This window comes from Convolutriloba macropyga, chromosome 5 (assembly GCF_964194025.1).
Source record: "Convolutriloba macropyga chromosome 5, txConMacr16.3, whole genome shotgun sequence".
Classification (NCBI taxonomy): domain Eukaryota; kingdom Metazoa; phylum Xenacoelomorpha; order Acoela; family Convolutidae; genus Convolutriloba; species Convolutriloba macropyga.
In genome coordinates this window covers 3033560-3055678 of record NC_134472.1, presented here as the reverse complement: position 1 = coordinate 3055678, position 22119 = coordinate 3033560, and the positions used below count along the sequence as shown (strand labels likewise).

The 22119-nt window shown below is 35.0% G+C and overlaps 1 protein-coding gene across 3 annotated transcripts in view; it reads left to right on the top strand.

Annotated features, from left to right (window-relative positions):
- Positions 1–9886: 9886 nt before the first annotated feature.
- LOC142339043 (glycine receptor subunit alphaZ1-like) overlaps positions 9887–22119 on the top strand; it is a 114229-nt gene continuing 101996 nt past the window's right edge. Inside the window, exon 1 of one of the 3 annotated variants that reach the window (XM_075388699.1) lies at positions 9887–10830. In XM_075388699.1, the coding sequence (XP_075244814.1) occupies positions 10345–10830 (486 nt within the window). In that variant the 5' untranslated portion in view covers positions 9887–10344. The remainder of the gene's footprint in view (positions 10831–22119) is intronic. The other 2 variants (XM_075388700.1, XM_075388701.1) reach the window with 2 other exon arrangements.

The following is a 22119-nucleotide window of genomic DNA, read 5'->3' as shown; positions in this document are numbered from 1 at the left end:
TCGGAAGTCACATTGATCGGAAATGCTGGCGGGTTTTTGTACATAAGTCAATATTACCCTTGTCTAAATTGCGAAAGGAAAAGTGCATATGTTTTGCAGAACTCTTCGAATCTTTTCTGCTTTGACCACCAGCTCAGTGGGTATATAAATATGCCAGTAAAAACAAAGGGATTGAAAGTGATTTATGATGTTCAAAAAGTTTTACGTTATTCTGAAGGATCTTTTCCATTTGTGCGACCCAGTACGTTATGCACCCCCAGTTACAGAGCACGTGTCATTACATTGTAAATCATTATGTAAAAATATGGCACGCTCGCCTGTGGGGTGGAAAAGATCCATTCTGAAAAGAATACTGCTCTCGTCAATTAATTTTAACGTTTGTGCCCCCCACCCCAATAATTATGCCCCCCCCCCAGTTGCAGAGCACGTAACATTACACGGATAATCTTTATATAAAAATATCTGGGGGTGTGCCAATAATGAAATGGAAAAGATCCCCTCAGAAGTTATTTTTTTGGATTTATTCTGTTTTTACCCCACCCAAAGCTTAGTGGGCATATAACTCTTATGCTCCTCAGACGAACGTGCTTTTGTTGCAGTGTAATGTGCTTTATAACAACACAGTTTCTTATGGATTAAAATTCCTTTTTTATTGCGCTTTTACGTTTTAAGTAAGGGTTTTTTTGGCCTTGATACTACAAGTTTTCGCAAAATTTTTTGATTTTTGGAAAGTTTCACATCTTTGAGGTTCTTTTCCTTGTCTTGTCAGTATTGAAAAGTCAGATATCAATTTTTTAGCGTTCAAAATTGAGGATATCAGTTTTTAATTGAATAAATTTCTGATTGTTTTAATGGCACTTCTTCTAGCAGCAATCATTAGAATTTTTTATTTTTGTCTTTCGTTTTCTTCTTTTGATAGTTGTATGAAAATTTCTGGATAATTGCAGGTCTTATTGTTTTTCAATGGTTGAAAAAATGAACGTGTTTTACTCTTTTTGTTTGGTAGCTATTTTTTTAATGTCTTTGCAAGCAAAATTAAAAAAAAAGTTAAAAGTTTGTTTCAACTTTTCAATATGCTGTTCTTTATTGTCTACTTTCTGCCTAGTCTCATTAATTACAGGCTGAATATCGATTTATTGGTGTTAGAAAGGAACGATTGAACATATCTAATGTTTTCACTGCGTTGCATAATGTTTTGTTTATCTTTTTTTTGCTTTATAGTCGCACAGTTTGTTTCATATCTAATGGTTTGTTTGGAACTTTCGACCTATTAAATAGTTTGTTTCATATTTAATGGAGTGCTTTGGAACTTTCATCCCCTAATATGAATTTTCGGAGCAAAGCACTTCAAATCATCAAGTCTGAGGAACCTGATAGCCGACTCACAAGGAAGGCGATTGATATTCCCCAACTTCAACATCCTGTCTGTGCCCGGAGCAAGAATACACGAGAATAACTTCATACCTGCTTGCAACGATTAGATTTCATCGTATTATTAATTGGAGGCAACGACTTGTTCAACGAAAATCACTCCTCTAAGGCATCCTCCCAGGAATTAGCAGACTAGCTGTCCCTACTTGCAAATAGTCTCCATGAACGAGCCTGAAAAGTTTGATTCGAATCCCCCACCGTCTCAACAATCACTCACGAAGCAAAGGAGTGAACGAAATCCTGAACAAGAAGGGGGAACTTCAACATCCATCTTCACACCCACTACCTTGTCTGGAATCCAGAAAATTCTGGAAAAAAAAGATTATAAGGAAGAAGTACTGCATCACAACTGATAATAGGGGACACTTACGAGACGCAGAGTGTAAAGGACGTTGTATTTGCTGCTCGACCAATTCCTAACCACCGATGCCCCCATTGGGTTCTACAGGTAATACTTTTTTCTCACACATTGCCGGTGCCTGCTTGGGTTCCACAGGTGTTTACTTCCTTTGTACCTCTAAACGCAGGTGCCCGTTTTTGGTTCCAACTGTTTAGAGATCCTCCCACGTAATATGACCGCCGGTGCCTCATTGGTTTCTATAGGCTATGGAAATCAGTAGCTGCAAAACGTGCCGCACAAATATCGGCCTGAGAGAACCAGCTTATCACTGTATTATGTGAAGCAGACATGCATCTAACGGTGGGTTGCACTGGACTTAAACCAGTGAGAATCAATGGCTTCAAAGCTCTTGGAAATCATGCTATTCTTTTCTGTGATGACTGCATGAATCGGAAAGAAGACTTCATCAAGATGTCAAAATTGAACAAAGTCTCCCAAGAATTATCTGAAAAGCTAGAGAGCCTCGACAACGTCGAAACTGCAATTCAGCAAAGAGTCGACCAAGCGCTCGACAACTACGAACAAAAAAAATTGTGAACAAAGCAGTTGAGAAACGATTTAAGCCGGAACTCTCACACCAAGCTTTACGAATATCAATCATGTAAATGGAATTAACATCCTAGCGCAACAAAATAATCAAACAATTCATCCCCTGAAAAACTGCACATCGTCAGAATCTTCCCGTTATGTTCTCCAGCAGCACCTCTTTTCACGTAAAGAAAGTTCATACCCACAAGAAACTGTGGAAAGAGAAACCTACGTCCTACAGAACAAAACTGCACCAAACCGAACAAAACTCTTAGATGAAGCGGAAAAAGACAAAGTTGACTACCAAAACCGTTTATTCAAGTCGAGAAATTCTAGTATAATATAAACACCTGAAGAGCATGACGAGGACGTCGTTGTTTCCCAACCAGCTCGAGCTCGACAGGAAAGTAGCAGTTGAACTCAAAGACAGAGTAGATCTACTGAACCGATATTTTCAATCAGTTTACTCAGATAGAACACCACACTATGTAGAGATCGAAGGGAAGGAAAATGCGGATCCCGAGGAATCAACTACCTCAGCGTCTCGAAGAAGAGAAAACAAGAAGCTCTAGTGATGCTCGACGTCCTTAAATCACGGGGCCCTGATGGAATCCCCCTCAGTTCCTGCAAAAATTTTCGAAGCCAATGGGAATAAACCTCAACCTTTCGGACAGTCAAACGACTCGGAAGGCTCAGTCAGGTGGCAGATAGAAGCGTTCTCGCCAATTCACAAAGCTGAATCAAAAACATCTGCAACTTTTTACAGGCCAGTCACACTCTTAAACGTCATCAGTAAAGTTTTCAAAAATGCGTACATGAATCTCTGAACATCTTCTTCATGGAGAAAGTTGCACCCCAGCGATCCGGTTTCATCAAGAAGAAATCAGTATACACTAACTTGCTAAACAACCTGAACAAATTGTTTGCTGCAGTCGACGACACTGGCACCAACGAAGTAACTTCTTTCTACACAGATTTTGTGAAACCATTTGATAAAGTGCCCCACGCGGGACTAATTGTCAAATTGCAGAGATTGGGTGTAAGTGGATGCCTTCTTCAAATACTGACAGACTATCTCAAAGAAGGAAAATACTTTGTCAGAATAGGCAATAAAAAGTATATGACACTGAACATCAAAAGCGGTGTTCCGCAAGAATCCATTCTTGGGCCTCTGCTTTTCTTTATCTTCATAAATGACCTCACTGGCGTCTTCAAAAGCTCTTACTGCCTGATGTTTACAGACAATTTGAAATTCCTCAGCATAAACGCTTCGAAGTTGGAAGTGATCTTGGATCTAAAGACACTACAAAAAATGGACCACTGAAAATTGCATGGAATTTGCAAAAATGAAGAACAACTTCAAAGGATCGCACTCTACATCTGCCCCTCAATGATGAAGAACTTTTACCGGCTGCAAATGCAGTATAGGAACTTGGAGTATATTTCTGTCCAGAACTATCACGTCAACGAGAAAATAAAAAACGAATAAAATCCTGTATTTCATACGGAGGAACGGGGCTGCAAACACGAAGACATCCCCAAATTGAATCTGTACAAGACAATGATATTGCTGGTGCTAAGTTATGCTCCCGCTTTCATACGCTATCAAGAAGCATTAATAGCAGTTTAGAAAATTTGAAGAAAAGAGTACTCGGCTGGGCATTCAACGACAAGTCAGCCAACTGCCATTTTATCTTGGTGAAAGCGAATATACTACCAATACTATTGTACCTCCTGTTACTAAACCTGCCTTTACCCTCAGGCGTGTTCCACGATAGCGAGAAAAGGAAGGAGATCATGACTCCTGCAACCAAAGCCATAGCGAGGGCAACACAAATTCGATTTGCCCACGTCCAGAACAGAGAGAATGCGAACCGAATTTTCGTTTAGAACCTGCAGAATAGCGAACCAACTGCCAAGAGAAGTAGACTTCTTCAACCCCATTGGACTCAAAAGAAGACTCTCGCAATTCCTTTGGTAAATATTTCAAATGCATATACTACGAATTGGATCCCTGTACGTGGCAGTTTGCCTGTGACCGTCAGACGTGCAGACTAAGATGGAGAAGATTCTGAATGAACGGGAGAGATCCCTCCAGCTAACCTGGGATTCCACTACAACAACAACATTGATAGTCTAAATATAACATCCCAGCCTTTAATGAAAAAACTTTTTTCGTCTTTCTTGTAATATATCTTTGGTATTGCAGATCTAGAAAACGAATGCGGCTATTTTCTGGCAATCTGCCAACTATGTTAATTGACTAGTTGGTGCCCACCAGTACGGTATGCTCCTCCCACGTGGATCTAGGGAATGAAAATAATATGCACCCACTAAGCTGGGGGGACAAAGGGAAAAGATCCGAAATTCGAATATTCCAGGTCGAACCTGAATATTATCAATAATCGTTTTCACCAAGAATTTAGTCCTTTATAGCGTGATTCTTAATAACGCACTCAAAATCGGTGTCTGAATTCAACAATATGGTTGTTGGATCATGTGTTTTACTCTCCTTATCGTAGTCTAGCAAAGAAAATCCATAGGCACGGTAACCACCGGTGATCAAAAACTGATAGGCACGGAGACGACCGGAGATCAAAAACTGATCATTTTTAATTATCATAATGTAATAGTTGATTTTATTATTCCGATCGCTTTTTAACTTTCATGAGCCTTCAAGATAACAAGTGTAGCATTGCGAACAGCAATTAACTGATGGGGTGAAATTATCACAACTTAACAAAACCAAAAATATGGAGGGATTTTGATAAAATAAAAGTTGGTATCTTCATTGAATGGACAAATGCAATTCAAGCCAAAATTAAAGCAGAAGATCTAATGTGATTGCCTTCAAAGTTTGCGGTACTTCCACTTTTTGTATATGTTAGGTGATACCCTCGAAAATGACGTTGAGCTAGTATTTTTTCTATTCTGCTTTAGCGTTGCAGATGGTAACCACCCTCTTTAACAAGGGGTTTTCTTTTAACTGACACAAGAAAACTAAGTTATCGATGTCTACTTCGAGTGTAGCAAATGAAAGAGCAGTGCGAGACTCTAACAAACAATTATACCAAAAACGAGACTGTGCAAACGCAATCTTATTTGGGTGAGAATGACGATGTTATGCCTATGCAACATTTTTTTAAGCAAATTTGACAAATTGAGTCCTTTGACAAATTGAGACAAGTTTAAAGTATAAGTTGAAAAATGACTTCCTTACTCTGAAATTGACTTTTTGAATTTAATTCAAAGAGGTCAAGTGAGTGTGCGACACTATTTGTAGGTTATTTAAGAGCAGCTAATAGAAGCAGCAATAAGTTTTTCAGATTCATAATCAAAATATAACATCTCAGCATTTAATGAACAATCTTTTTTCGTCTTTCTTTGAATCTCTTTGATATTGCAGATCTACAAAGCTAATGCGGCTATTTTCTGGCAATCTTTCAGCTATGTTTCATATTGTATTGTCTGTGTATGTGGTTCCTTCCGAAGACGTATGATATTGTGAATAATTACAGATCTCAATGGTTTTTTTTCGGTGAAATAAACGAACCTATTAAATGATAAATGATTCCATTTGATAGTCAATGTTTTCATATCACACTATTCTTGATCAGTGACGGGGCGATGTTGATGTTATTTTTTTTACGCACAAGAAAATTAAAGAACAAGAAAATGGGTCTTTCCCATTATAGCCCCCCATGAAATTATAGCCCCCCATTATGGTATAATTACCATGTTTGGGGGGGGGGGGGCTATAGGTTATCTGACCACTAAGCGGGGGGGGGCTATAATGGGAAAGACCCAAGAAAATTAAGTCGAACGAAAACATCGAAAAGATCATAATGCATTTGGTCTAAAAGAAAACTAGTTGTCTTGGAGATTTTGATGTGAAAAACAAGCATTATCAAAAAAATTCTCATAAACAATCAGTATTGTTTCAAAGTGGCCTCAGAGGAGTGCCAATCGGTATAGCATATGATCATACAGAAAAACTCTTGATGTACCACCGCCAAAAGAGTATTAAGGGTTAAATGTTTTGAAATTATCTGTTCGCATAGCATATCTGGACATCTGTAGTAGTAAGTCAGATGGAAATTCTTACAATGCAAAAAAATTGATCCCGGTTTTTGTTTTTGAATATTGAATATTTATTCTTGTTTTGCATGGTTTTGAGCTTTAATTATGATTGTGGTTAAAGTTAATGTTTTTCGCTTCTATGATTTGATACTCAGAGCTCGAAAAAGTAGAAAATTCATTGAAATTTTTATCTGCAGTTTTTCTGTTACTGATAGTATTTTTCATCACAAATTTTAGTAGGAGTTTTTCGTGTGATGTAAATCGATTCCATTCAGTATTGAAGAATATGAACTTTGTTTATCAGCAAAAAGTTATTTTGAAAATTGAAATCAAAGCGTCCTACAGTGTTAATAGCCGCCCTATCTTCTCAGCCGGCTATTATAGCGCTCCTTTTTTTTACGACTCGAAGAGGAGTATTGGAGAACTCCTTTTTTAAAATCAATTTTATTGGAGTGATTTTTAAAGCGGGAAATGAAACGCGTGAAAAAATATGGAGTGATTTTGGCGCTGAACAAAAGTGAAGAGCGGAGCAAAAAGAGAGTGGTTTTTGTTCATAACGCTGTTTTTGAGAGAGCGAGAAATTGATGTGCGAAAAAATTTTCTCTAAGTGAGCGAAGTTTTTTTTGTTCACATGCGGCATTTTAAAGCAATTTTTTTTATTTATTTTGGTTAAGAGGTTTGGTTATGATTTTGTTTTGATTTTAGGCTGGTTTCGGTAGTGGTTTGATGGTTTCTGGAAATTCATATTAATTTTATGATAATTCGGAGGTTTTTAATGTATTTTGCTGATTTTCGGGCTAATTTTTGCGTTTTTTTGACGATTATTTTGTTTTACTGGCTCAAATGGGTATTGAAGAAACCCCTTCTATTTGAGCAATTTTATGATAACAATTGGTTACAGTTTTGTGGGTAAGAATTATTTTTTGTTGAGAAATTTGACAAAAAAATGGCGAAAATTGGAACTATTTTTCTTAATTTTTTGCAGTTTTTCGTTTTTTTTTCTGTTTTTAGCTAAGTTTCTTTTCCTATTATGACTTGCCTATTGTTTTGCGAGCATCTGGATACCCTATTGGCTGAAGGGATTTTTTTTGGATTGATATGTTTTTTGAAATATTAAAAAATTTAGTAAACTTTTTCCAGTTTTTCAGTGAAAGTTGTTTTTAAGAGCTTTTTTTTCATAATTTAGCCTAAAGTATTTTTTCAAAATTCACATAAGTGGTTTTTTTAGTACTTGTTGTTTTGATGAAGTTATTTCCACTGAGATAGTTTTTTCGGGATCTCAATTTATAACAAAATTGGATCAGAATTTTTATCATATTTTAACAGATTTGATTTTATTGTTTTTACTTTTTTGTTTCATGACTTTGTTTCAAGATAATCATAAGTTAGTGAAGGCACGTTTTGTTTGATGAGTAGTTGGATGGCGTTCAAATGGATTTTCACTTCGAGTCGTTTCCGGAATTCTTCCACTTCGTCGAATAAAAAAATGTTTCGCTTTACCTCATTTTGCCGCCTTTTCAACATTTTGCGTGAAATCTTTTTGACTTCTCTAGGCTAGTTTCTCTCTTCTCTCATTCTGCTAAAAGTGATTTTGAACATCAGTTGCTCAGCAAAGCAATTCAAAATGAACAGAGATAGTACAAAAATGGATGTCAGAAATAGAAACGGGATAAACCCATAAAGCCCAATTTTAGATGCCCGCTATTTGAACGTCGTTCCTATAAGTCTTATTTACCATCTCTAATGCTTATTGTTATTGATAGTAGCCCCTGTAGCCTCTCTCTAAGAAACAGAAGTATGTTCAACTACGAAATGCCATCAAAATAAATCGGACTTAAAAAATGTTTTTGTACAAAAATCTTTTTTTTCAATATCTTCTGTTATTTCAATCCCAATCATGCTTATTGGAATCAACGGCGGCTATTTTCCGGCAATCTGCTGGGTATGTTTTTCTTAGAAGACAATCTTGCTGCTCTTAAAAGAAACACAAAAGCTGAGCTAGTTCATTTTTCATGAATTGCTCTTTCAAGAAATTATGAAGATAATGTTTTCCACGTTTTCAAACATGTTGAAAAGCTGTAAGCTTCTTTATCTGAAAAAAAAACTGAATATAATTTCTAGGAATCTTGTACTATTCGAGCTCAGTCTCGGGAACAAATGGTATTGGATCTGAGCTCTCCTTACATTTACTTATACATTACTCATTATGATTTTTTTCTGAATTATAAACATAAATACCTTCATTTTGAGCCTTGAAAGTACCGTAGATAAGCAAAGGCCCTGTTCACTCATGATTAACGTGGTTACCGTTCAAATCCATCGCGCTTTAAGATCAATTCAGCTAGCCTTAGTTCATGTATTGGGTTGAGCTTTATATTCGGGTTAGATTTCAATCAGTTTAAATAAAAGGGCTTCGACGATCATCCATTAGTACTTTAATAAAAGGTGATGTAAGGGATAGTTCAGTCACTAATCGTGACAATGAGTAATTATAAGACAAAAGCATGGAGGTAGTAATAACTTTGTCTGTGAATTCCTTTATTTTGTTTTCGTTAGTTGCAAAAAAATAAAAATTGTGCATTGTTTTTAATTCTTGAAATGAATTATTGTATCATGTTTCAGATGGTATGTATTCATTTAATAATCGGTTGAGTGATGACCGATTTGCTTTCTACCATGCTTCAGTTCGGAGGTGGAATGACTGGATGAAAATACATTCAGAGTCTTATTGGAGAACTTCAAACTTGGTCGCCTCACAAAATGCTCTAAATGACAGCTTATCAAGTAATTCACAATATACTGATGTTGATTACGATGATCAATTATCAGTTGATTACGCGGCTTTCGAAGCCTTGAGGAAATTTCGTGAAGAACATCAAAAAGGAAATCAACAACGTAATTCAGAAGCTGACGTTCGTTTAATCGATATTCGACATGCTAATGATAGCGTGACAAAAGCGTCAGAGAAAGCGCCTTCGGAAGATACACAATACAAGTTGAGACAAAAGAGGGCGGAGGAAACGTACGGTGCTGTTAATAGTATGAAAATATTAGTGATGGAAAATGAAATTGCACATAATTTTCAGTCATTTGTTGATCGACATAAGCCACATTACTGGCCCGTGATACCTTTCAATTTGTAACTTGTGGTTTTCAAGTTTAGAATAGTTGCTTTTACTTCAAACTCTTTTAAGATTTTTGAGCTATTTCAGGTTAAGGACCGCACAGCAGTTTCGAAAACGAGATGGCTAATAGCTTTTCGTTTTTGTTTTTTTTTTTCATTTTGGTTTGGATCTGTTTTGTTTTGGTCACCATTTTTATTTACGCCTCCAATTACAATTGATATTGTATATATCATGTTACTATGTAACAAATAGCGCATGGGCCCGGGGAGCGTGAAAGTTATATGCCTACTAAGCTTGGGGGCAGAATAGATCATTTGGTTCTTGTAAATGTAACTATTTTCAAAGACTTGCTGCGGTTGCACACAGCGGAAAGAGTTCATATGTCAAATTGAAAGGGAATAGGAGAACCTGTCTAATAATCTAATTTTTATTAATGGAATTTTTCCACAAAGTAAATCCCGCAGTTCATTCAAGTACGTGCTTTCAGTTTTAGGTTGAACTAAAACAAACTCAAAACGCTATTTTGGACATTTCATTTTGTAAAAAGCTCAATATCGAAATTTCTGTTATTTTAGTTCCTTTTAAAGAGCAAGTGGAATTGAATTATTTTTCCAACTTGAATACGCGTTGAATTTTAGCCAATCAGAAAATGCATTAGACAATGTTGCTTTTTGAAGTAAACTTGTCCCCACCAAATTCAATACCATTGGAAAATATTCAAATGTCCCTTTTTTTTCTTGTTTCGCTTCTTTTTTTCCTAATGAAAGTTTAACTTGAGCCATGAAGGTCGTTTACTGGTTTTGCGAAGTTGCCATTACTTTTCTATGGCTCTCGTGCATAAAAACAGAAGAATCGGAACTGTTAGGAGAGATAATTAAATCAGCAATTCACCCGAACTTATCTAAATACGACAGTAAAAGAGTCCCGTGTGCCCCTACCCCTTTGAACATTTCTGTTAATATTTTTATTGAAAGTTTGCGAGACATCACGTCTCAATGCACCATTGATTTCTACTTGCGGCAGTTTTGGGTTGATTGTTTTATCGCTAATTCTGTCAATTCCAAAAGTACAGTCCAAACAGATGATAGTTTTGATATGAACCAAGCCCTGCATCCCGCTGATTTTACAAGTTTCAACTCCCAAGAGCAGACCGTTTGGCTTCCTGATTCTTACTTTTACCAGGTTCGAGAGTCAGAGTTTGGACTTGGTCAGATGCAGCATTTTATTCGGGTTGATTCTTTTGGTGGAGTGCTTTTGAGCCAAAAGGTTAGATTTTATTTAGAATAACTTTTGAAGAACCGGAAGCGTCCAACATTCAATTTTGTTGAATCGAAGTCAGCGTTTTTTTTTCAGCAAAAAAGGATACTAAATTCCAAGAACTTGGTGTTAAATAAATCATGGTTATCATAGCACTTTCTAATATATCATTCTTCAGTTGCAAATAGATTTATACAGGGTACGAACCTGTTCATACTGGTTCAATGATTCGACTTCAAGACGGCTTATGACTTCAAAGATTAGGGACAGTTTTAGATTCCCGCTCATTTAATTTATCGATGAAAAGTTGTTTGGCTGAGTTGATTCTATACGTCTTTTCGGAACCGTGTGAGATTTTAATAAAATAACTTGGAAGAATTGGTTTAAAAATCCAATTTGGTGATCTGAATGCACGACGAGATTTAAGAACAGCCAAATTTAAGAAACTCCAGCTTCAGATAAACAAACAAATGATGAGTGTTCAATTGCTGAATCGTAGTTTGAGGCAATTTTTGTGGGGGATCAGATATTAGGCGAAAACTCAATTAGGAAAACGAAATTTTTGTAGCCAGTAGACAAAAATCATGAGCTGAAGTTTTGTAGAAATTTGGCGAATAGCAATTAAAACACATAAAAGAGGTACTTCAGGATCGACTCGATGTTATAAAATTGTCAAGTGCCTCTAACCGTTGTCTTAACAAGTAAAAGAGTTGTTAAAAGTACATGCAAAATGTATAATTCTGTTCAATGTCTTGCATCTCTTTCTGTATTCTGTGTCATCACGGCCAATGATTTTGGTCTTTAAAAAGTAACAGCGAACGAATTGGGAATGTTTGAAATACTTCTTTCAATAGCAGAATGTAGATAATTTCGGTTGCAGAAAAAGCACAAAAAAATTTGAGGAGTTTTGGTTGAACAACATCTTCTTGAAAACAATCTTTTTTGATAGAAACTGTTCTTTTTTGATAATTTTCTAATCACATTTTCTACGAAGCCAGTTGTTAGTCACTCAATTTCATTATATTACCGAGCGAATATTCCAGTACCTTTCTTTTAGTTTTAATTGGTATTCGCTTTAATTCCACAAAACCTTAGTCCAGAATTTTACCTAATGGCCACAAAATAATCTTTCGCTTTATCGAATTTTTGCCTAATGTCCTACGTCCCAATTATTGTAAACGTTTGTCTTTTCAATGCACAATTTTTTCTTCACCGTTTTTGCGCTTTTCTAGAACATTTTTCTCAAAATAACTTTTTCACGCTTGACTTCTTAATTTTTCATGATCTCATTGCTTTTATTGCAAGAAATTTTGTTGCTAACATAAAGGGTTTTTTAGCGGTAAAAATGCAAAGATGTATTTTAGTAGATAAGTCGTCAGTGTGTTATCATGGAGGCGATGGACTCGAAACCTTTGGGTGACGGGCTTGTGGTGACCATGAAAAACGTCTAAGCAACTCTCCCTCTAAATTAAATTGCCCCGCCTGTCGTTCGGGGTCAATTCACCCTGTTCATGTTTTAACCGTGATAGCGACTTTAAATAGCGCTATAAGAGCAATTACAATTTTAATTAAACTAAAACTGTAAAGGTTTTACTTTATTAATTATAGATGCTCATATTTTATTGACAGGAGGGGAAGCAATGAAAGAAATGTGAATTTGGAGGTTGAAAGCAATAAAACAAAGCAGCATGAATTGTTATTTTAAATTTTTTTGGGGGTGTAAAAGTTCTATGCCCACTAATGGGGGGGGACAGAATAGGTCCAATTTTTGGGGGACTATCGAGAATTTGTGTGGCATAACATTCTTCATTAAATGCATTTGCACTAGATTTTGAACATTTGATCTCTTCTGATGCTCGAAAGGTATTCCTGTAGATAATTGAAGCTAGACAAAGTTTTTGCTCGAGCGCTTTGAGTTTCCAACCTCCACAACTGCTGTTTTGTGGATATTGCTGAACCAGTTTAATTTTAAAGCGGCTGAATTACCTGTGCCGAAATTTCAATTTAATTTTTTGGGTTTATAAGCTGTAATGAAGCAATTTGAAACTCCAGTAATTTTTTGTGCCTCTTGCAAAGATTACATTCGGACCGTCTGCTGAATGTGGGCTGTAAAAAGCTCGCGGTCCGCTTTTTTGATTCCAAATAGTCAGATGCATAGAGATTGTAAACTCAGTCAAGGATATGACTTTGAATCGAAGATTTATCGAAAATAAGTTTTCAAGCATTTCACTTACCTCAATAAACCTCAATGTATTTTTTCTGGTGCCCTCTGTTGAATCTTGGCCCGTTATGTATCCTTTAGCATCGAACGGTCGCTTGCCGTTGCTGTGGGGCTACTTAGATGCAGGTTGCCGTCAGTAGCCGCAGAGGGCGTTACCAGGATTTTGGAATTGAAACTTATAAAAAGTGCCAGAATGTTCCGATTTTCAGCTAATTTTTCTGAATCTTTTGAGCTTGTACTCATATCAGGTTAATCCCGTTTTCTGCAACGTCAAGGTAACTACCAGCCATACAACTTAGCTTAAATGTTACTGAACGTTAGTGCTGCAGCGCTTCGCTTAAAAAACGTTTTTGTGTTTTTACTGTTCAGCTGCAAGTATTTGATCTCAATTCTATATTTCGGGTCAAATGTGTTTTTTTTCGAAGAGTACTTTGAAATATGCAATGAATAAATAGGACGTTGTGAGGGCCCTAGGGCCCGTTGCCTGTTCTTTCCGAGTATCAATTGTATTTGTTTCCTGTTTTACTGTCAGTTTGTGTTTTATGATAAAGGATAAATACATCTTCTTTTTCCGTTTGATACAAGTTTATGGATACCGAAAGTATACAATGCGATTTAAGTTAATTGTCGTTATTGCATTGGCAATCATTTTGTGTCTCAAACAGTGTGTGTCAGTAACCAATAAATTTTAGTTGTTTTTCAACGTTTACGTTTGCAAAAGTGGTTGTGGTGTTTACTGTTCAGCTAAGCAAGTTTTAAAAGCGAAGTGCATCCATTATATCAACTTTGCGTTGTTTTTGAAATGCCGAAGTCTTGATGTGTTCATGTTCCAAATCTCAGAGCAGTGTCGTGCGCTGCTTATTCATTCATGTCGCTTAGTAAAAGTCAATGCGTGACTGCATAAAGTCAATGCGTGACTGCTAATCAAATTTTCTACGAAGTCAGTTTTTAGTTACTCAATTTCATTATATTACCGAGCGAATATTCCAGTAACTTTCTTTCAGTTTTAATTGGTATTCGCTTTAATTCCACAAAACCGTAGTCCAGAATTTCCCCTAATGGCCACAAAGTAATCTTTCGCGTTATCGACTTTTACCTAATGTCCTGCGTCCCAATTATTGTAAACGTGTGTCTTTTTAATGCCAAATTTTTGCTTCACTGTTTTTGCGATTTTCTAGAACATTTTTCTCAAAACTTTTTCACGCTTGACTTCTTAATTTTTCTTGATCTCATTGCTTTTATTGCAAGAAATTTTGTTGCTAACATAAAGGGTTTTTTGGCGGTAAAAATGCAAAGATGTATTTTAGTAGATAAGTCGTCAGTGTGTTATCATGGAGGCCATGGACTCGAAACCCTGGGGTGACCGGCTTGTGGCGACCATGAAAGACGTCTAAGCAACTCTCCCTCTAAATTAAATTGCCCCGCCTGTCGTTCGGGGTCAATTCACCCTGTTCATGTTTTAACCGTGATAGCGACTTTAAATAGCGCTATAAGAGCAATTACAGTTTTATTGAACTTCATTGCTGCAGCTCTTCGCTTTAAAAGCGTTTTTGTGTTTTTACTGTTCAGCTGCAAGTATTTGATCTCAATTCTGTATTTCGGGTAAAATGTACTGTGTCTTTTTTTTCGAAGAGTACTTTAAAATATGCAATGAATAAATAGGAGGTTGTGAGGGCCCTAGGGCAAGTTGCCTGTTCTTTCCGAGTATCAATTATATTTTTTTCCTGTTTTACTGTCAGTTTGTGTTTTATGATAAAGGATAAATACATCTTCTTTTTCCGTTTGATACAAGTTTATGGATACGGAAAGTATACAATGCGATTTAAGTTAATTGTGGTTATTGCATTGGCAATCATTTTGTGTCTCAAACAGTGTGTGTCAGTAACCAATAAATTTTAGTTGTTTTTCAACGTTTACGTTTGCAAAAGTGGTTGTGGTGTTTACTGTTCAGCTAAGCAAGTTTTAAAAGCGAAGTGCATCCATTATACGAACTTTGCGTTTTTTTTTGAAATGCCGAAGTCTTGATGTGTTCATGTTCCAAAACTCAGAGAAGTATCGTGCGCTGCTTATTCATTCATGTCGCGTAGTAAAAGTCAATGCGTGACTGCATAAATTGGCGTTTTCGTTTTTATTGCTCTTCGGGAAAGTGCCTGTAACCTATTTAAATAGATGCTGATGAAGTAATTGGGTCTTTCTCTATATTCATTTTTTTCTATACGAAGTATTTCGTTCAGTGTGCGATGAAAGTTCTTAAAGAAGGGTGTCCATTCACAAACTACCATTAGCTGGATTTTATGCGATTTTTCGCTAGAGATTTTGCCTTAACAATTGGACTTCTCGTGTACTCTTTTCGCGGTTGGTCTCGCGATTTTTACATCTAAATTGCTTTCATTCAAAAATTTGAACGGCTTACCGCGATTACCGGCACTTTTTTTTCTAATAGTCAAACCAAAATTGCGAAGAATTCCCATTTCGTTTTTCGACTTAAAGCTTAATTCTTAAGTCCCTCTGTGAAGTTATTATAGCAGTCCATGACTCAAGCTGGCAACATTAGTTTAACGAGGCTTTCAGTGTGTCAGGCCTTCTGTGATACCCTAGTGAAAAATCACCACCTATGTATTTTGAAATATATCATCTTTTAGAGTCTTTTGTCCATCATCTTTTGCTTGATTTAATTGTGGCTTTTCTAATTGAATTGATGGAGCAGATGCTTTCGTAGTCCATTTAATTACAAAGATAATACAAAAAATTGAAGTACGTTGCTAGCCTTAGTTTTGGATCAAACACTGGAGAATTATACATTCTTCAAATGGCAGTCTGAGCTTAGAAATTACTGCCCTTTTTGCGCAACGACAGATACTGATTCGATTTGTCTAGATTTCTTGGAACATGAAAAGTATAAAAAAATTCAAAGTTTCAGTAATTACACTTATGTAATTTTTTGTAGCAAAACAACGTCGTCAAATATTTTCATGGCTAGTTTTTTTCAGGTTTCTGTTGGTTGTGTTATAATCAATTGTCCACCACTGGCATCTATTATTGACAACAGTGCTTGTAAAGTGTTTAAAATTTCAAACCTTCATTATTATGTCTTTTTAAAACTGGATGTGCGAGTTCAATAATTGCCGCTTTGATACAAATTTTTAATGAACCTTCGTGTCACCGTCGATTTTTTTTCAAACTTTCTTTTTTTCAGACTTTGCCGAGCGAGGAAATTAATATTGCATGAAAGTAGTCTGCACGTTATTGATTAAATTGTATTGTCAACTTTTGTCTACCTTTTGTGCTCGGTATAGATCTTTTTTAAGGAAGCTCAGGAAATCGAATTACATGTGATTGTTGCATAATAGATTTATTGCATATATTTAAGCGGCATTTTGAAAGATTAACTAATTGTCAAATTTTTCACAAATTTTGTGATTCGTTTTGCCTCATTAATTGTTGCTTGCATTATCAGAGCTGGGTTAGGCATAAGTTAACGAACCATGCTAGTTCGGGACTAGGAAATTGACTGCCATGATGGAATTTCCATTTTCTGCTGTTGTTGATTACATGTAAAAAGAGGATTTTTTTGGTGGTATATCGCCGCTTGAGCGAGTTTTTTTTTTATAACGAACTATGTAGCGCAGCCTTGATCATGCAGCATTTTTCTCATTTGTTTTTGAAATACTCATTGAAAAAAGGTACAGAAGCTGTAATGTATTTTAATGGCGATTTGCATGCGATTATTTGGAAGGCTTGAAGTAGAAATTTTAAGTATTTGAATGCTTTTAAAAAGTAGTGCTAGACTATCCTAATTTTTACGGAGGTATTTGGTTTTAAAAATTACAGGAAAGAATTCCAATGCTAACTTGGTTTCAGGAAAAGGACAAGGTTAATTGACGTTTTTAAGATATTTGACCATTCTTCTAAGCGATGAGAAAAAGGAAATAAACTAATCAATAAAAATTTCAAAGTTTAAGTTATAGGATAAATTTGTCCCATCAATCTAAATGCTTGCGCGTTTTATCTTTGGCAGCTTTGTATGGAAATATTTCTGTTCAAAAATTTTGAGGCTTCATGAAAATGTGAGCAACATTTGACTGGCCGTCTTTTTTCATCAGTAAAGTTCGCATTTTGGATCATATCAGAGGTAGGATATGAAAGCTCTCAAGAGTAAATTCCATTATGAAAAGAGAAAATTAAAAACTTACAAATAATCTGTCCCTCATACATACATAAATACATGCCTAACATACAAGAGCGCAAAGCATAGACACACGCCATACCTGCACAACTTTTCGAAACGTAGTAATATGCAGACCTCACCTCAAATTTCACATCCCGAGGCATGCTGAGACCATTCCCAGTACTACTCTTTCACTGGCATTTTCTCCCATCAGTTTAAAATTTGGAATATTGATACCACGCTGCTTTTTTCAACGAACCTCCTCGCCACTTTTAAGCATTTTATTAAAATCTTAAAATGCCATAAAGATGCCCTTAGAATAAGGACCTGATTAGTCAATTTTTTTGAGATCAAACTTTTGGACATCCCCGCACTTATTTTGTTGAATCTAGAGTTTATGCTAATTTCATTTGGTTTGTTGATTTGTTCTTAATACAAGCTTCAATTCACTTGTTGAACAATTTAAAGGATTCGCTAACCGTTAATTCTACCTCTTCTTTGAAACAATTTGTATATATTTTGATTTAGGAAGCTCAAAATTTGGGGCTCATTAAGTTTTCTGAAATTTGCTTGTTTTATTCTGAAGTACCATATAAAAGTGTCTATACTTTCTTTGATCTTTCAGCAACTCATAATTATTTAGCATTACATTTATCAGCCATTCTGCTTTTTTTTGTTTTTGTCAATTTTTGTCAAAAGTTTGCTACTAGAGATTCTCTGTTTTCATTTCTGTTAGTTGCTCACGGCGCCTGCTGGGGCAGATGTTAGATAGATGTGTGAAATATTTTTTGAAGAGATGGCGACATCTGACAAAATGCTTCCCCTTATTTGCAAGTGAAAAACTTGCCATTTTCGTTTCTGCATTTTTTTTTTGGTTTCACTTTTCTTGATTAGTTCTTCAAAGACTGGATACAAATTTTTCTAGATGTTTTTTTTCACTGGACAAATAAATTTCTTTATTCGCAATATATGATATCTTAGGCTCTAAGAGTGGCGTGCGTTTTTGAGCAATATATTTTTTAAGAGATGCTGACTTTTTAGTTAGGCTGATGTCTTTTAGCTGTTTAAGTTTGGCTAGATTTAGTGAGGATAGGTTTGCGGATGAGAATTCTCTGTTGTATTACAATAGCATCTTATTGACCCTTTCAATTATTGAATCAACAGTTTTCCAAAAACTAGACAAAAAGGAATATTGTATATTATTTTTCATGTTTTTCTTTGTAAATTACTTTAAAATCGGATAAAATTATAATTGTGACTATAATACGCATTAATTGGGAATTTGTTATTGTCATATGACAATGAAATTTGTGAATGTTTTGTTGTATCAGTTAAAATTGGCATAGATTGTTTTCGTTCTTTTTTTCGGGGGAATTTTTAAAAATTAAAATTTAAAAACGAGTTTTGTTCTAGCTTTAAAAATGTATGGGATAAGGTGTAGGGTAGTTCTTATGAAATGTTGATGCCAAGAAGTAAGGAAGTCGAGGGGTCTAGGTTTGTTTTTCACATACAGATGATAGATGAAATGATGTTCGTAATGCTGTACTCCAGCATAGTGCTGTTCTTCATATATTTAGATAGGATATTTTATTGTTCCGACCCTCTTGAGGGGGGAGGAACTATATACTCAACTGGTTTTTTTTTTGTTCCGTGAATTTTCGCCGCTCGATATATTCATCGTAGAGAGTTGAGACTGGTATCATTAGAAAGCTCGTCCAGCGTAGAATATGGAATTAAAAAGATTTTTTTAATTTTCGTTTTCTACAGGGAGTTATCGAGGCTTAAACTTCTGAGAAAAGAAGAGTGAATTCACGTTGTTTTTCACATTTTCCGGAATTTTTGCCTAAATTTTCGTCAATTTTGCTAAAATTTGTTATAATTTTTAAGAATAGAGTCGTTGATTTTATTTTTGAAGACGAACAAGCATTTTTGATTGTTTTGATTTAATTTTTTGGTCAAAAAATCTGGATAAACATTTCAAAATTTAGCCTTTTTCATCAACAACAGCACGAAATAAGCTACTTTAGTCCACTTTGATTAAATTTGCCTACAGTACACCCCCAAACAACACTCATACAATCTTTTTAGACTCAGAGGGGGGCTATTTCTACTTCAGAGTCCGCAGAGAGTGCCTTGTAGTTAAAACTTTGCCGTTTTTTGCTAACTTCACTCGTTGATTATCAAAAATGCAAAATTTATTTTGAGTTTCAACTCAGAAATTATCTATATCTACAACATTCGAAAAATCAATTGTTCTTAACGGACAATAAGTATTAACAGGGGTAGTTTTGGGCCATTCTTGGACTTTTACAATAAAAAAAAATCGGGTTGTAATCAGTCGGTCTTTTTTTTTTTTAAAAAAAAAGACTTTTTTTTAATAATAAAGAACAGAACATATCAAATCAAAGCTCAGGAGTGATAGGTCCAACCAATTCGCTTGCTAAACAGCTCCAGGCTAATGCATTTAGTTTTTTAATTGAAAAAAGTTTATGGTCGTTTCTTTTTTAAAAATAATTGACTTTTCAATAAATAATGGCTTAATTAACTTTTCCTCTATTTTTTTCTTAATTTGTTCAACTTCCAGCTTAGTGTCAGCAAAAAAAGACTGCTTCTTCTTTCTACTGAGTTAACATTTATTCTCGGTTGCAGTTTTAAGCCTGAAATTATTGTTTTCTGGCTTTGATACTACAAGATTTTAGATTTTTGTTTGTTTTGATATTTGCCAGTTTTTCACGTTTTCTAATTTTGTCACATTATCACATTATTGACAGTTCTCATGTCACCTTATTAGCATTCAAATTAAAGCACAATTGAACATATTAAAATCCTGAAAGATATAAATAATCGTTTTAATGGCCTCGACGCCTCTTTCTTGAAGAAATCAATTGAATTTTTTAATTTTGTCTTAACTGTCATTTATACTTTGTCGTTTCGGTCGTATGAAGTTTCCTGTATAGTGATAGCTTTCATTGGCTTTTCATGGAAGAATAGAAAAACCGATATTCTGATATTAGCAGATAGCTGATGGCTTTTATGACTTTCAAACCCATCGTTTTCCAAAATTAAAAAAAAAACTTTTTTAACTTCGCAATTTTGTTCTTTTTATGTTTCTTTTTGTTACCTAATCTCGTTAGTTGATTACAGGTCAAATATGACATTATGGGTGTCAAGGGAATAAAAGGGATTGGTGTCCCAAAATCTTTTTGTTAAAGATTTTGTTATGACCTTACTGGCTTCGACACCGCTTTTTCACAAAAAAAAATTAAATTAATTTGATTTTTGTCATATTTGACGTTCTTTTTGCAGATGCAAGAAATATTCTGGATAATTACAGGTCTCGAGGGTTTCCTTTTCATGAAAAAACGACGATATTTAAATAGCTCTTTTTGTAATTAATGCCTTTCATGACATTGAATGTAATTTTGTTTCGAAAAAAAAATTAAAAGTATTACATACTTTAGCACTTCGCTTTTTTGTCTACTTGTTACCTAGTCTTACTAATGAATGGCCACGTACTACATTATAGCTGTTTGAAGAAGGCGCAATCAAATATATTTTGAGTGCCAAAATTTGGCTTGACGGTTTTGACAGCGTTTTCTGGCAAGTTTCAATTGAAATTTTGTTTGTTCTTTGTTGTTCTTTTTAGCCGCTCTAAAAAATGAATAAGGTCAGGTCCTAATGCCCTTCTATAGAAGCAGTGGTAATCGCAAATTTGTGGTAATATTAATTTATTCCTAATGGTATTTATTACTTTGAAGTTAATTGTTTCAAAAAAATAAGTTAATTTTTTTTTACTTTTCTGTTTGTTCTTTTTTGTTTAATTGTTACCAAACCTTTTTATGGACTGGTCGCATATGTTTTCTGGTGATTTATAAGTTATTTTTGTTTAGTTTCAGGTTTATCTGACGGTATGTTGACTTTTTTATTAAATTTAGTTTTTAAGAGGGACATAAATTTTTTGATGTAATTAATGTTTGTTGTTGTTGTTGTTTGATTTTGCTGTTCGTTTTGACTCGCTTTCTTAATATTGACATATTACAGCAATCTAATGCATCAATTTTTACTCCACTGAGTTATTTGTTTTGGAGGTTATCTTATCGTTCATACAGAATTTTTTGAAAAAGACTTGGGCTTTTTTGGGATTCGCAAAAAATAATTTTTGGGTTTTTCTATCTGTTCCTCATTTGGTAGACAATTATGCCAAAATTGTGGATGGGCGGGGTCGGAACCTTATGTGCCATTGCACATTACCGAGCCGCCTTGTTGACCTTTATGTATCAATGTCATGACGTTAAGATTTTTTTTGGAAATGTGAGTAGATTGTTATCTGCATTTTTTATTACAATGCGGAGGCCCTAGTTGATTTGCTTTTCTACCTTACACAAATCTAAAAATTCAGTAGTGCATCGACCGACAAACTTTTCAGCAGTAAATGAAGTCTCCGTTTCCCGATTCTCTTTTGAAAACGCGTGATAGTTTGATTTCGAACTGCTAATATTCTTGACAATGTTGAACTTTTTCTCAAAAGATAATTTTTGGTCCTGAAAAACAAGCAGAAACTTGGCTCAGCTATTGTGATCTATGCTCTTATTTTTTCAGCATGAAGTTTAAATATTGTTCAACTCTTTGAGTCTGAAATTTTTGAATGGCTTTTTTTGAATAATCAATTCATTTGCTTCAAAGTAATCAGTATGTTTTGATAGAAACTTTTGAATATTTTTATATACCAGTTTTTATTTTTTGTGACTGGAAATTCAGGTCGAGAGTTCCAGCGGAGGGTAAAACAGTGGTGTAAAATGAAGGGCAACTTTTTAAAATTAAGTGTTGTGGAGCGCTTTATGGTAGCATTTTTTCCAAATCGAGTTTTTTTTTGTAGTAAAGTTGAATTATTATAACATTTTTGGTTAAT